This window comes from Pelophylax lessonae, assembly GCF_965119305.1.
Source record: "Pelophylax lessonae genome assembly, chromosome: 4".
NCBI classification, from domain to species: Eukaryota; Metazoa; Chordata; class Amphibia; order Anura; family Ranidae; genus Pelophylax; species Pelophylax lessonae.
In genome coordinates, this window is record NC_138771.1 from 381,618,720 (window position 1) to 381,635,570 (window position 16,851).

A 16,851-nucleotide genomic window follows, 5' to 3' on the forward strand; every position below is an offset into this window, starting at 1 on the left:
TCCATAGTGTAAAATCCTAGGGTAAATTTATTGAAAAAATATGTATTGCACTTACAACTAGGGATGATTGAACTTTTGAAAAGTTTGGTTCGACCAGAACACCCGAATTTCCCGAAAGTTTGGTTCAGGTTCCAGAACCCCATTGAAATCAATGGGACCCGAACTTCTGGAATCAAAAAACACCATTTTGAAGCCCTAAAATACAATAAATGCCCCTAAAAAGTGCCTAGGGTTCTGGGTCATGCCCCAGGGACTATGAATCAGGCAAAAAAAGTTCTTAAAAATTGTCGTTTTTGATAGAGAGCCAATTATTGAAACAATTATTGAAAAAAAAAAATGAGATTTCTTTGGATTTAGTGTTTGGTGGGTATAAAACGTGTACCTGTGAAGTTTCAGCTCTGTAGCATGTCCAGAACCAGGAAAAAAAAAATATTTTTCTTAGAATTTCAGTAGTGCAGGGATGGTGTTACCCTCCTTTCACGCCTGGGCGTTTTTTGGGCATTTTTTGAAGGCGTTTGGAGGCAGGCATGACATCTGAACTTCTGTATAGGGGTGTGTATATATATATATATATATATATATGTATGTGTGTATGTGTGTGTGTGTGCGTGTATATATGTATATATATATATATATATATATATACATATATATATGTGTGTATGTATATATATATATATATATATATATGTATATATATATATATATATATATATATATATATATATATATATATATATGTGTGTGTGTGTGTGTGTGTGTGTGTGTGTGTGTATATATATACACATATATATATATATATATATATATATATATATATATATGTATACCCCTAACCCAGAATCTGCATAGTGGGGTCACCCTGACATGGCAGAGTCAGGTCACCCTAAACTACACTACGGTCACCCTGGCATGGCAGAGTCAGGTCACCCTAAACTACACTACGGTCACCCTGACATGGCAGAGTCAGGTCACCTAAACGACACTACGGTCACCCTGACATGGCAGAGTCAGGTCACCTAAGCTACACTACGGTCACCCTGACATGGCAGAGTCAGTTCACCCTAAACTACACTACGGTCACCCTGACATGGCAGAGTCAGGTCACCCTAAACTACACTACGGTCACCCTGACACTTAAAACTATCCCTACAAAAACTAGATTATTTAATCTAACTATAGTGGCATATAGTACCGTAACTACACTGCATATCCCTTTCCTCACACTAAAAGAACAGCTCCATACAGCAGAAGATAATTGCAAAATGACACTGGAGCTTTACAAGCAGCAGGAGAAACACAAATGCTTCCACTCTCTTCCACAGCCTCTGTAATACAGTTCTAGAGGTTTGGCGGGGCTATGTTATATACTGGGGGGGCGTATTCACTCCTGATTGGCCTCTGGACCCCGTAGTCACTCCAATCACATTCCTAGCAGACTCCTGCCCCCTAAATTGGCTTTTACTGACGTTTCTGGGCCAATCACGGGCCTTTAAAGCCCAGTTCCTGTCCCATTGCATTTTGGGCGGTTCTGGTGACTGAATTCCGAACTTTTACCGCAAAAAGTTCGGAATTCGGCCGAATTTCGAACACCCAATGTTCGGGTCGATCATCCCTACTTACAACAAGTAGAAAACCATTAAGCATGAGTAAAACAGCCGGCCGGCTACACGCTATACCCTTCCTTCCAGATCCTCGTGACACTTGGTGACAAATGCTTGATGGTTTTCTACTTAAGTGCAATACATATTTTTTGAATACATTTATCCTAAGATTTTTACACTATGGAGCTTTTTATTTACATTTACATTACATTTTATTTACATTTCATGTGGATCATCTGATGCCAAGTTGATCACTATATAAGGAGCATAGCGGAGAGTTTTACTCCCTTCTTGCTTGTCTGACCCCTGTGGGGTCTCTCCCTTTTTCTTTGATCATCTGATGCCAAGCTGAATATTATTTGAGCACAGTGAAGAGGTCCATTGGTCACTTATTACTCATCCACCTTTGGCGTTTTTGACCCATTTGGGCCTATTCCTCTGGTAAGCAGGCATTTCGTGTGGTGATGGATACACAAGTCAGTGGTGGAAGATGTGTCTCCTTGTCACCTTTTTGTATTAATTCAATTTATTGGACTCATTCATTTTAAATGTATGAATATTTATTTATATTGCACTTGGTGTTTATCACAATTATTAAATTTTAATGCCATTTAATATATTTATATATATATTACATTTTTTTCACAGCGCAGCTTTTAACTTTTATATTTATTTTTATAGAAATATTAGAAAAATTTACATCAAAATGACTACAATTTGATCCACTGACGACTACAAAAACAAATAAACTTTCTTGTAGCCTTCTTTTCCTAAGAATTTCCGGTTGATATTCTACCCATCTATGGCCAGCTTTAAGAACACCCTCTCTCATCTTCTCAGTATAACAGGGATTGGGGAGTTCTGTAGTCTGAGAGACTGTCTGAGATTGTTTGAGATAACACGACAGAATTTATAGGACAGTAAATAGGACTATATTTCTGACATCAAATAAGGAAAGCTCATTTTATAGTAAATATTATAACAATAAATAGAATGTACCTTTTTATATACTTGGGTAGAATGGTGACTCCCAACAGAAAAAACATCATTACCGAACATATAATCATTCCGATGCCCAAACATACTGCTCGTGTCTCTCCTCGCTTTTGAGCCATAAAAAGTTTCTTTCCCATCGTAAATTCATTTATGGACTTCAAACGATAATTATTTCATCTGTTTACAGAGAAACTGTGTTTTCTATATGGCTGCATGTAAAGATATCACAATTTATAGGTTATGTTTGAGCATTAAAACATTACAAAGTTAAACAGAGGAAGATATCACTTGTCAGCATTGCCGTATACATTATTAAAGTATGAGATTCTGCTAATATTTGTACATGTATTCTGAAAGTTATTTGTGGAATGACACAGGCAGGGCCTTCTTTACCGCAGGGCAAAAAGGGGCAGCTGCCCAGGGCCCTGTCAATCTTTAGGGGCCCGTACTTGTCCCTGCTAAAGTCCCGGAAATCAGACCCCGGCCGTCACAACTCTGCAGACATTACATTGCTGCTTCTGTGGACAGTCAGAGATCGGGACGAATCTCCTCCCCCAGCAGTAACTTTCATTGGCCAGGCTCTGTGGTTGAGGATTGATAGAACATCCCCTAGGTGGAGCCTGTCTTCTCCTGCTGTGTGAGTGGGCGGGATGGGGATGCAGCCGTCCTGTATTATACAGGCTCCATCAGTGAAAGGTCGGTCCAGTAAGAGTCAGTGTGCCATTCCCGCGGTATTTTCAACCTCTTATCCTTGGCACATGAGAGCAGAATGGTGTCCAGAGTCCCAGCATAGACTATTCTGCTCTCCACTGCAGTGCTGCTCCCCTCATCTCTCAGCATGTAAGTAGACCCATTGTTGTTTCTATCTGCCCAGCCCCCTCCTCATCTGCCCTGTGATGTCTGATCCAGAACGTGATGGTCTCTTTCCTCCTCTCCTTCCCTGCAATGCACAGTTCCAGGCCAGCACTGGGAGGGTTCTTTCTGTAAGTGGGGGCTCTGAATATAAAGGGAGGGCTCTCATGGTAAAGGGGGGATCTGGTGGCTAAGGGGGGCTCTGATAGTAAAAGAGGGCTCTAAATGTAAATGGGGGCCTCTAATGGTAAAATAGAGCTCTGATGGTAAGGGGGGGGGCTCTGATGGTAAAGGAGGACTCTTATGGTGAAGGGGGGCTCTGGTGGTAAAGGGGGGGATCTGATGGTTAAGGGGGGCTCTAAAGGTAAAGGAGGACTCTGATGGTAAAGGGAAGTTCTGATAGTAAGAGAGGGCTCTGAATGTAAAGGGGGCCTCTGATGGTAAAAGAGGGCTCTGATGGTAAGGGGGGGGCTCTCTGATGGTAAAGGGGGGGCTCTGATGGTAAAGGAGGACTCTGAATATAAAGGGGGGAATCTGATGGTGAAGGGGGGGCTCTGATGGTGAAGGGGGACTCAAAAGGTAAAGGAGGACTCTGATGGTAAAGGGGAGCTCTGATAGTAAGAGAGGGCTCTGAATGTAAAGGGGGGCCTCTGATGGTAAAATAGGGCTATGATGGTAAGGGGGGGGGGCTCCGATGGTAAAGGAGGACTCTGATGGTGAAGGGGGGACTCTGATGGTGAAGGGGGGACTCTGATGGTAAAGGGGGGCTCTAGTGGTAAAGGGGGGCTCTAAAGGTAAAGGAGGACTCTGATGGTAAAGGGGAGCTCTGATAGTAATAGAGGGCTCTGAATGTAAAGGGGGCCTCTGATGGTAAAAGAGGGCTTTGATGGTAAAGGGGGGGGGCCTCTGATGGTAAAATAGAGCTCTGATGGTAAGGGAGGGGGGCTCTGATGGTAAAGGGGGACTCTGAATATAAAGGGGGGACTCTGATGGTGAAGGAGGGCTGTGATGGTAAAGGGGGGATCTGATGGTTAAGGGGGTCTCTAAAGGTAAAGGAGAACTCTGATGGTAAAGGGGAGCTCTGATAGTAAGAGAGGGCTCTAAATGTAAAGGGTGCTCTGATGGTAAAGGAGGGCTCTGATGGTAAGGGCTGTGTGCAGAAGGATTTATTTATTAGAGAGCACGCTGCCTGACTCTGGGCCACCTCCAGACCCGACACTGCTTGATGGGCCTACTTTAGGCCTGATTCACATGTATGCAGGTTGGGGGCCCACATTTTCAAAGGCACCGCATCATATTCATTTGAATGGGCTGCTATGCCTGTGTTTCCCGCAAAAAAAAGGTGTATGCAGCATTTTAAAATTTCAGTGGCCTTGAAATCCATCCTGCTTTTGCACCATGTGACTTACCTGCAATTCCTTCACTGGCAAGCTTGCTGCATTTTTAGGTATGTGGGCCATGCATTTAAAAACACAGTGCATTTGCGTTAACAGTGTCATGCAATTTTAAAATGCTGCATACACCTTTTTTCTGCGGGAAACGCAGGCATAGCAGCCCATTCAAATGAATAGGATGCTGTACCCTTCTAAAATGTGGGCCACCAAACATATAAATCAGGCCTAAAGCAGTAGTAAAGTAATTTACAAATAAAAAAACTGGTCCTCCTGCAGGTTTAAGTCATACCTCACTAGTATACACATTGATGTGAAAATGGCTGCAATGTAATGGGGTGTTGGGATGTGATAAGGGGTACTGCGATGTGTAAAGGGGAACTATGCATGAAAATTGCTGTAATGTAATGGGGTGCTGTGATGTGATAAGGGGTACTGTGATTTGTGCATGAAGGAATGCTGTTAGGGGACCCCAGCAGAGGAGGATCGGGGCTGCTCTGTGCAAAACCTTTCCACAGAGATTGAGATGTTGGGGTGGAGAGCTAAATTGTGGGGGGGGGGGGGGGGCCAAGAAAATGTTTGCCCAGGGTCCAATCCATATTAAAGACGGCCCTGGACACAGGCATAACCAGCACTTTCAAAATCAATCATTGCCATTGAAAAACATGAAATACTGCTAATTTTAAATGAGAAATCATTAAACAACAATACAAATAGTTAGTCAGTAAATTACTACTGTAAAAATTATCAAGCCCATAAAAATACTTGAAACTCAGTTAAAAGACAATAGTTACAAACCTCTGATTATCATCGTAGCAGCGCAACTTCGGCATAACTTGCATGGACTTCATAAAATGAATGTCTATGCAAGTCACCTCCAGGTCGCCCCGAAGTAGTACAGAACCCTTTTTCTAAGTTGGAGCGACTTGTGTCGCTCCTATTAGAACGGCTCCTGTACCGCACAATGGGAGCGTGACGGACGCGACTTGTCGGGCTGACAAGTCGCGGTCCAAGTCAGATCAGTGTGAATGGACACTTAGGGGCCTCCTAATCAATATATATCAAAATGCCAGTCAAATAGCATAAACATGCAGGAATCAAAAGCAACAATTAGCCCAAGAAAGGGGTTAACTCTGATAACATGGACACATAACATACGATTTTGCCTTATGAGTCTGAATATGGCTGCCTACAAGGTTTACCACCAGTATGAAGTAAAATAAAAATAGAGGATGAAATAAAATGTTTTAAAAAGCCAGATTTTGTTAAATAGCTACCAATGTAAAGTACCAGCGAGAAAGTACATTATAAGAACTCTCCAATGCTTGTACATTACTGGAGCTTTTGAATGCAACTTGCCAAAATTTAAGTTGAGTCTTCAGGAGGAAGAAATGTTTCTTGAGATCACACTCCCAGTGGGTTCAATCAGGGCCGGCCTTAGGTGTTCAGGCGCCCTGTGCGAGCTAATCCTGTGGCGCCCCCCCCACCGCGCGTGTGACCCCCCGCACATTTTCTTGCACTTTTTTTGACTTTTCTTTTTTATGATCACTAATAACTTAGCCCCCCTTGCATTAGAAGAGACCCCTCACAGAGCCCCCCTTACATCAAATACCCCTTTACATTAGAGATCCCCACAGAGCCCCCCCTACATCAAAGACCCCTTACATTAGAGACCCCCACAGAGACCCCCTTATGTCAGAGACTCCCCCCACAGAGCCCCCTTACATCAGAGACCCCCCACACAGAGCCCTCTTACATCAGAGACCCCCACACAGAGCTCCCCTTACATCAGAGACCCCCACACACAGAGCCCCCCTTACATCAGAGACCCCCACACTGAACCTCCAGGCCACGGTCGCCGCTTACCTCCCACTGTGCGGCCTGATCATCTGCGAGCTGTGATGGCCGCACGGTGCCCCTGTTGCCCATGGCGCCCTGTGTGGCCGCACAGCTCGCACACCCCAAAGGCCGGCCCTGGGTTCAATATACTTGGGTGTTATTAGTATTATAGTAAGTATTGTCCTAAATAGAGGCATATATTAGAGACAGTACTCCCTTGGTAATTGAATTAGTTCTAAAAAAGTATTCAAAATCCATGAGAGACATGGAAGAATAATTATTCCTTAACCACCTCAAGTCACAGACACTTTTACCCCTTTCCTGCCCAAACTATTTTTCAGTTTTCAGCGCTGTCACATTTTGAATGACAATTACTGTCATGCAACACTGTACCCAAATTACATTTTTATCATTGTTTGAGACAGATACAGCTTTCTTTTGGTGATATTTAATCATGCTTTGGTTTTTAATTTTTTGATACATAAATTAAAAAAAGAGTAAACCGTTTGAAAAAAAAAAAATAAAGTCTACAAACAATGGTACATGTACTGTATTTGAAATTGATCAATCCCGATGTATTGACTGCCTATCTCATTTCTTGAGGCCCTAAAATGTCAAGACAATACAAATACCCCCCAAGTTACCCTTTTTTGGAAAGTAGACATCCCAAGGTATAAAGGCAGTCAAAGTAGAAAGAGGCATGGTGAGCTTTTCAAGTTGTATTTTTTTTTTTTGATCAAAAAAGGAATAAAATAAAATGTGTTTTTTTCACAAAATTTTAATTTTTTTAAATTCCATATGTAACCATTTCTTGCCCCTCCTATTGTGAAAAAGGGCCAAGCAGGAGTACGGTTATCCTGGTTGGATGTCATATGACATCCTCCAGGTGCACGCCTCCTGTGCGCTCTAGTGTCCCCACTGTGGCTCGATCTGTCAACCGCTGTGCCCACCGGACCCGTGTACCATGTGATCGCTGTGACCAATCATATTGATCACATGTCAGTTGTACACAATGACTTGCTATAATTCATAGCCATTCATTGTGTATTATTGTGATGATCTCTGTGATTCACATTCACTGTGATCACATATTACCAACAGGCCTAATTACTGTGCATCTGTACTATGTGATAGCTGTGGCTAATCACAGCTCACAGCTAATCATTACTGCTATAAGCAATCATAGTATAAAAAAATCACGTTCCCATAGCAGTACAGTGTAGCTATGGTAACATTAGGCTGCTCTGGTCCTAGTATGTACAAAAAAGGAAAAAATGAAAAAAAATTATATATATATATATATATATATATATATATTAAAAGTAAAAAAAAATTAAAAGAAAAAGGATTCTTTTTTTTTTTTCTTACATACTGACTGCCATACCAGTCATATTAACACTTACCAAAAAGGGGTCATTTGGAGAGTATTTTTACCATCCTAGCATTTTAGGGCCTCAAGAATGAGGTATTCAGTACGTCAGGATTGATACACTTTCATATATATATATATATATATATATATATATATAAATACAGTGCCTTGCGAAAGTATTCGCCCCCCTTGAACTTTGCGACCTTTTGCCACATTTCAGGCTTCAAACATAAAGATATAAAACTGTATTTTTTTGGGAAGAATCAAAAACAAGTGGGACACAATCATGAAGTGGAACTAAATTTATTGGATATTTCAAACTTTGTTAACAAATAAAAAACTGAAAAATTGGGCGTGCAAAATTATTCAGCTCCTTTACTTTCAGTGCAGCAAACTCTCTCCAGAAGTTCAGTGAGGATCTCTGAATAATCCAATGTTGACCTAAATGACTAATAATGATAAATAGAATCCACCTGTGTGTGTAATCAAGTCTCTGTATAAATGCACCTGCACTGTGATAGTCTCAGAGGTCTGTTTAAAGCGCAGAGAGCATCATAAAGAACAAGGAACACACCAGGCAGGTCCGAGATACTGTTGTGGAGAAGTTTAAAGCTGGATTTGGATACAAAAAGATTTCCCAAGCTTTCAACATCCCAAGGAGCACTGTGCAAGCGATAATATTGAAATGGAAGGAGTATCAGACCACTGCAAATCTACGAAGACCTGGCCGTCCCTCTAAACTTTCAGCTCATACAAGAAGACTGATCAGAGATGCAGCCGAGAGGCCCATGATCACTCTGGATGAACTGCAGAGATCTACAGCTGAGGTGGGAGACTCTGTCCACAGGACAACAATCAGTTGTATACTGCACAAATCTGGCCTTTATGGAAGAGTGGCAAGAAGAAAGCCATTTCTTAAAGATATCCATAAAAAGTGGCGTTTAAAGTTTGCCACAAGCCACCTGGGAGACACACCAAACATGTGGAAGAAGGTGCTCTGGTCAGATGAAACCAAAATTGAACTTTTTGGCAACAATGCAAAACGTTATGTTTGGCGTAAAAGAAACACAGCTCCTCACCCTGAACACACCATCCCCACTGTCAAACATGGTGGTGGCAGCATCATGGTTTGGGCCTGCTTTTCTTCAGCAGGGACAGGGAAGATAGTTAAAATTGATGGGAAGATGGATGTAGCCAAATACAGGACCATTCTGGAAGAAAACCTGATGGAGTCTGCAAAAGACCTGAGACTGGGACGGGGATTTGTCTTCCAACAAGACAATGATCCAAAACATAAAGCAAAATGTACAATGGAATGGTTCACAAATAAACATATCCAGGTGTTAGAATGGCCAAGTCAAAGTCCAGACCTGAATCCAATCGAGAATCTGTGGAAAGAACTGAAAACTGCTGTTCACAAACGCTCTCCATCCAACCTCACTGAGCTCGAGCTGTTTTGCAAGGAGGAATGGGCAAAAATTTCAGTCTCTCGATGTGCAAAACTGATAGAGACATACCCCAAGCGACTTACAGCTGTAATCGCAGCAAAAGGTGGCGCTACAAAGTATTAACTTAAGGGGGCTGAATAATTTTGCACACCCAATTTTACAGTTTTTTATTTGTTAAAAAAGTTTGAAATATCCAATGAATTTCGTTCCACTTCATGATTGTGTCCCACTTGTTGTTGATTCTTCACAAAAAAATTACAGTTCTATATCTTTACGTTTGAAGCCTGAAATGTGGCAAAAGGTCGAAAAGTTCAAGGGGGCCGAATACTTTCGCAATGCACTGTATATACACACACACACTTATATATATATATATATACACACACACACATACAGTATCTCACATAAAAAACACTCAGATTTTTGTAAATATTTTATTCTATCTTTTCATGTGACAACACTGAAGAAATTACACTTTGCTACAATATAAAGTAGTGAGTGTACAGCTTATATAACAGTGTAAATGTGCTGTCCCCTCAAAATAACTCAACACACAGCCATTAATGTCTAAACCGTTGGCAACAAAAGTGAGTACACCCCTAAGTGAAAATGTCCAAATTGGGCCCAATTAGCCATTTTCCCTCCCCGGTGTCATGTGACTCATTAGTGTTACAAGGTCTCAGGTGTGAATGGGGAGCAGGTGTGTTAAATTTGGTGTTATCGCTCTCACTCTCTCAAAATGGTCACTGGAAGTTCAACATGGCACTTCATGGCAAAGAACTCTCTGAGAATCTGAAAAAAATAATTGTTGCTCTAGATAAAGATGGCCTAGGCTATAAGAAGATTTCCAAAACCCTGAAACTGAGCTGAAGCATGGTGGCCAAGACCCTACAGCGGTTTAACAGGACAGGTTCCAATCAGAACAGGCCTCGGCATGGTCGACCAAAGAAGTTGAGTGTACGTTCCCAGCGTCATATCCAGAGGTTGTCTTTGGGAAATAGACGTATGAGTGCTGCCAGCATTGCTGCAGAGGTTGAAGGGGTTGGGGGTCAGCCTGCCAGTGCTCCATACGCCGCACACTGCATTAAATTGGTCTGCATGGCTGTCGTCCCAGAAGGAAGCCTCTTCTAAATATGATGCACAAGAAAGCCTGCAAACAGTTTGCTGAAGATAAGCAGACTAAGGACATGGATTACTGGAACCATGTCCTGTGGTCTGATGAGACCAAGATAAACTTATTTGGTTCAGATGGTGTCAAGCGTGTGTGGTGGCAACCAGGTGAGGTGTACAAAGACAAGTGTGTCTTGCCTACAGTCAAGCATGGGGGTGGGAGTGTCATGGTTTGGGGCTGCATGAGTGCTGCCGGGACTGGGGAGCTTCAGTTCATTGAGGGAACCATGAAAGACAACATTTATTGTTACACACTGAAGTAGAGAATGATCCCCTCCCTTTGGAGACTGGTCTGCAGGGCAGTATTTCAACATGATAACGACCCCAAACACACTTCCACTTACACTTACGTCATCACACCAGTCATACACGAGGCACCATCTTGGACTTCTTATGTCAGTGATTGCCCTATGTTGTTGACCCTATTGAAGTGTGTAAGTGCATTTTTACTTCTTTTTTTAAAATAAAAATTACAGAACGATTTTACACCATGGGGTTTAATTCTGATTTTTGGATGGCCATGAATCAAGAGTTTTAAACAAAGGGTAGATGCAAGTAGTCCTTGCTGTGGTTCATTTAGGGAGGACATCCATTATTTTGAAGAATTATTTGCCCTTCTGTTTATATAAATAGTGGAGCTCATCCTGTAAGTTGAGCGCACACCTTCAATATTGTGGTGGTGGCATTATACACCACGTATGGAAGAATTCTCAGAGGCATGGTGAAAGAATTATAAGTACATTGTAGCAATCAAAAGGACTGTATGTTATTGAATTTTGAAATATTTTGAGATATATAGTGAGCTGGAAACTGGTAGCAGGTTCAAAGCTCCCTGGGATAAGCAGTCTCTCAGGCACAGATACCAAATCCAAAAAGGTAGTGAGAAAACAGTGCAGTGTTTATTCGTGAGATCTACAAGTCTATATACAGGTGCTGTACAGAGTGTCTCAGAAAACAAACAGGAAAAATAATCACAAAACAAAAAAAATCTAGCCATGTCTCGACACTAACTATACATAAATACAGGTCCTCAATACCAGGCTGAGCAAGCCTACAGCTTGTCCCTCTCTGGGATGCTCTGTATGATATCCCCCCTTGTTTCAACCCCAGGGTTGCAACACCTGTGGCCCAACAGGAGTGAACCCGGGACAGGGCATCTACATTCCCCATCTTATGCCCTGGCTTGTGCTTTACAGTGAAGGCATAGTCCTGAAGCGCCAGAAACCACTGGTTCACCTATTTATCTCCTTTTGGGCCATGCACTTGAGGGGAGCATGGTCAGTTACTAACTTATACTTGTGCCCTAATAGATAATACCTTAGTGCACCTAAGACCCTCTTTACGTTAAGCCACATTAAGCTCCCCAAAAAAAGAGCTTAATGTCCCCAGCTTTCCACGTGGGAGACCAAAATCGATGAAACCTCCAGGATAGCTTAGAGGAGTGTAGAACTTGGGCTGTGCAAAGTTTCAAGACAATTGGTTGAGGTTTAGGCACATTTTGGTACATTTAAGCTCTTTTCACATTAAGCTGTGGACATTAAACATTTTAGTGTTGTAAAAAAATATCTTAATGTCAATAACTTTTTGTTTGATTTACCAAATAAGCTAAAATTTTCAGAATATGTTGTAAACGATAGACTCTTCTATTGTGCCAAGTTTGGGGGAAATTTTTTCACAGCTAAGCTCTTTTTTGTACGTTAAGCCACATTAAGCTCCCCAAAAAACAAGCTTAATGTCTCTTGTTTGCCTCCTGAAAGACCAAAATACATGAAACTTCTAGGATATATTAGGAAAGTTAAAAACTTTGTCTGTGCAAAGTTTCAAGGCAATTGATTAAGGTTTGGGCACTTTATTACACATTAAGCTACATTAAGCCATTTTCACATTAAATGTTTTAGTATGTCCCCCTCTTTATGGATAAACATTCCTTTTCTATGATAGCATATTTTCTCTCATGCTCATTAAGCTTTCTGTTCAGGTACACCACAGGGTATACAATGCCAACATCAGATGTATATTTGTCTGAACCAAAAAATCCTTGGAGAAACCAGGGAAGTACAACACTGGTTGTGCACAAAGGCCCTTCTTCAAGATTTGTAAAGACTCTTCCACTTCTGGGGACCATTTTACCACTAGGAGCATTTTGCAACTCAAAAGGCATCCTTTTGTACTGAAACAAACCCTCAGGGGTCACGAATGCAGTCTTTTCTATGGCGCTATCAGTCAGGGGAATTTTCCAATATCCTTTGGTTAAGTTCAAAGTGGTCAGATAACAGGCCTTGCCAAGTCTGTCTATAAGTTAATTTTAAGAAAACAAACATAAGGCGCCTCTAAGTGCAGAAAACAAAAGACTTTTTAATTGCCCAGGGATAAAAATGAACTTACTAGCATTAAAATAAACCAGGCTCATCATAGAATGTGGCAAGGAATCCAGTGACAGGTGGTCCCAGGGGTGGTCCAATGTGCAACCTGATGGTGGAGATCCCAACCGACTAGTAGAGGGGGGCCACAAGGGAAAGAACCAGGAAGGATGGCAGTGCTGCCTGGACCAGCATGGAACACAAATGCCAGGAAGTGATGTCAAAAGAGCGGAAGGCGTTTCGGAGAGTTGAATGGCTCCTTCATGACGATAATTCAGACACATGACCGTGTCTTTATATACCCACTGGGGGCGAAGTCATAGGCAGGACTATGGGTGGGAACTGGGATAGCAGCAGCCAATAAGTTCATTTACCTTGGGCATTTTGTACATGTCAAATTTTGTCACTAAATTAAGCTTTCTGAAGTCATTACAAAACCTCCAAGTACCGTCCGGTTTTGGGACTAACACATTGGGACTAGAGCAGTTACTATTAGACTCCTTTAATGACATCTAACTCCAGCATCCTCTTAACTTCATTACTGATGTCCTTTCTCCTAGCTTCAGAAATTTAGTATGGCTTGAGTTTGACACGTATTCCAGGTTCAGTAACAATATCATGCTGAGCCATTGAAGTTGTGCCTGGTAACTCTGAATTTTATTCTCTGTTCCCTTATCAGGAACTCTGTAGCTTCTTCCTTTTGAGAACGAAACAGTGGGGTTTATTTACTAAGAATAAGGAGAAGTAATAGATTTTAGACTCCTAATTGCACCTAATTGAAACAACTAAGACTTCAATGTGGAGAACGGGGAAGCACCATCAATTACGGGAACGCCTATTAGTAAATGTCAAGTCAGGATAGTCACTTTTCCATAATCGAATATGCTAAACGTGGTCCCTAGAGAGCGTAGGACTGCAGGATTTACCCAAGATCCCATTTGTGTGTAAAAAAAGGAACAAATGGCAAATGTGATTGATCGTAAAGATATTAATTTTCTTTCCAATTTTGTAGGGCTTTTTTTACACATTCTGCAACAAATGCATTTTTGAATGAATGTTACAGAGTTTTGCATACTTTTTTTCTAATGTAAAATATATCTATATCTATAAAAATTAGAGTTATATCTTATACGTATATGACAAACAATTTTTTATGTCTAATTTGAATTTTATTAGAAATATCCACGTATAATTATATATCTTATTTCTTGAATCATGGTACTACTATATATTATAGTTAATACTACGGGCAGCACAGTGGCTTTGTGGTTAGCACTTCTGCTTAGCAGCTCTAGGGGTGACTCCCCACTAGGGATGGGTTCAATCCCACCCATGGCATCAGAGTCCTGTGTGTTTTCCAAACATGCATGTGCTGCAAAAAGCTTTGGGTGGGCTTTAAGACGTCTCTCAACATTATGTTAAAACAAACTTTAACCACATCTCTTACCTTAACAAAAATGTCCCCTTTCAAACTTAATTTGCCTAGCCTGTCTCTTTTGTGTGTGCATTTAGTTTACTAATTTTAAGTTGCCTGCAGCTGCTGTAGTGTGCCTTAAAGCGGAGTTCCGGCCACAAAATCGACATAATAGATTTTGTGGCCATCCGCTTGCTTTTCTTCACCTGAAAAGGAATTGGATAGTTAGGATTGATTTTTTTTTTTACTTACCTTGTTATTGTAGAAAGAAATACTCACCTTTCTTCCACTTCCTCCCTTGGCGGCCGCGGCCCGCGCCGTCACTTCCGGTTTGCAATGATTCCTGGGAGCTGAACGTCATCGCTCCCAGGAATCAATGCGACGGCACCGGCCCCGCTCGTCACTTCCGGTGCGAAGCCGCATTCCCTGCTAAACAGCTTCTGGGCATGCCCAGAAGCTGTGGAGGAATGCGGCGCCACACCGGAAGTGACGAGCGGGGCCAGTGCATGCGCATTCTGGGAGAAGAAGACACGGAAGAGGACGCAGAAGAGGATCGCACTGGCTTCAGCTGCCCACAACAGAGATGGCAACGCTGGAGAAGAAATTTTAAAAGTTAGTATTTCTTCTTGCAGGTAAGTGCGAACCGGGACAGATCAGAGGCTAGCCATTGTGGAATGTACTAGCCCTGACTGTCCTGGGGGTATGTTCATTGAAATTTTTTTTTTGTGGCCGGAAACTCCGCTTTAAGGGCCAGTTCACGCCACATGCTGTCCAGTGCGTTTTTTCTGCATCAAAAACGCATGGAAAGTAGGTTATATGGTTTCTAATGGCATAGTTCACACCAGTGTGGTCAGTTTCAATGCTTTCCAGTTCCAGAAAAAGAAAACTAGAACCTGTTGCATTTTTCCTGCACTGGATTGTACTCGAACATGGTAAAATGCATCGAAAATGCACTGGAATGAATCACAAAATGCATCAAAAATGCACCAGGCCCCAGTACAGTAAAAAAAAAAAAAAAGGGGGGGGGGAGGGGAAAGCATCTGGAATGCATCTAGAAATGCATCAAAAACACAATAAAAACATACCTTAGCCCAAGCAAATGACCTATATTCTTATGTAACCGCATATGACGGGTATAAGGGACACTGACTGGGGACAGTATGTTAACCACTTGCCGACTGCTCACAGTATATTTACTGCGGCAGTAAGCCCCTCACAGGCAGAGCAACGTAGGTCTACGTTGCTAGCCTGTGAGGCTCTGGGGAGCGCGCGCGCGCCGCCGGAGGCACGCTCCCGCTAGGTCACGGACCCGATGTCCGCCGGTCACTCGGCGATCGTCGGGGGAGAGGGAGAAAGGCAGGCGGCTAATGTAAACAAGCCGCCTGTCATTCTCCCTGGTATAGAAACGATGATCACACGATTCTACTATGTAGGACCGTTGATCATTGTTCCTACACCTCAAGCCACAGCCAATCACAGTTAGAATCACGCCCCTAGGGACACACACAGCCCCTCCCTCTCAAATAAAGTTAACCCCTTCACTGCCAGTGTATTTTTACAGTAACAGTGCATATGTATAGCACTGATTACTGTAGAAATGTCATTGGTAACCCCAAAAGTGTCAAAAATGTCAGTCAAGGGTCAGATCTGTCCGCCGCAATGTCGCAGTACCGCAAAAAAAATTGCAGATCATTGCCATTACGCGTTAAAAAAAAACAACAAAAATGACAGAAATCTTTCCCTTTGTTAGTAAACGCGATAACTTTTGCGCAAACCAATCAAAATACGCTTTTTGCAATTTTGTTTACCAAACATATGTAGCATAAAACAAATTGGCCGAAAATGTTAAAAAATTTTGATTTTTACATTTTTTTGGGGGGGAATTTCATATAAAAAAATGTGAAAAATATTGTTATTTTTGCAAAATTGTCGCTCTTTTTTGGTTTATAGCGCATGATCAAAAAATCGAACAGGTGATCAAATATGATAAAAGGAAATGACCAGCGCTATGGACTAAAGTGCATATGAGGGGGGGAGGGGGAAGGTATTGTGAATAGAAGGTGTAAGCTGCCACCAATCAACCCTTGGATGCAAGGGAAAAAGTGCAATAAAAAAATGTGATAATTGGTATCGGCGCTACCTTATAGTATGAAGTAAAACCACACAAATATCAGAGTGTCACCAATGTATAGTGAATGAACTCCTAGATGAAATAAGTAATTACATAACCAATGTGTTTAATGAAATACAAAATGAAAACAACCAATACGGTGATAGGTGTACAAAATAACCATATACAATAATGGTGAACATAAGAGAAAAAAAGAAGAAGAGAGAGGGGGAGTAATCCCACTAACCACAAGTGTGTTTATCAGGCATAGAATTTCCTGATATATGTGCCCCAC

The 16,851-nt window shown here is 41.8% G+C and overlaps 1 protein-coding gene across 1 annotated transcript in view; it reads right to left on the reverse strand.

Annotated features, from left to right (window-relative positions):
- The window catches only part of KCNMB1 (potassium calcium-activated channel subfamily M regulatory beta subunit 1), a 101,047-nt gene that overhangs the window by 42,451 nt on the left and 41,745 nt on the right, over window positions 1–16,851 (reverse strand). Inside the window, exon 2 of the mRNA XM_082255329.1 lies at window positions 2,604–2,809. Coding sequence (XP_082111455.1) covers window positions 2,604–2,737 — 134 coding nt within the window. The 5' untranslated portion in view covers window positions 2,738–2,809. The remainder of the gene's footprint in view (window positions 1–2,603; window positions 2,810–16,851) is intronic.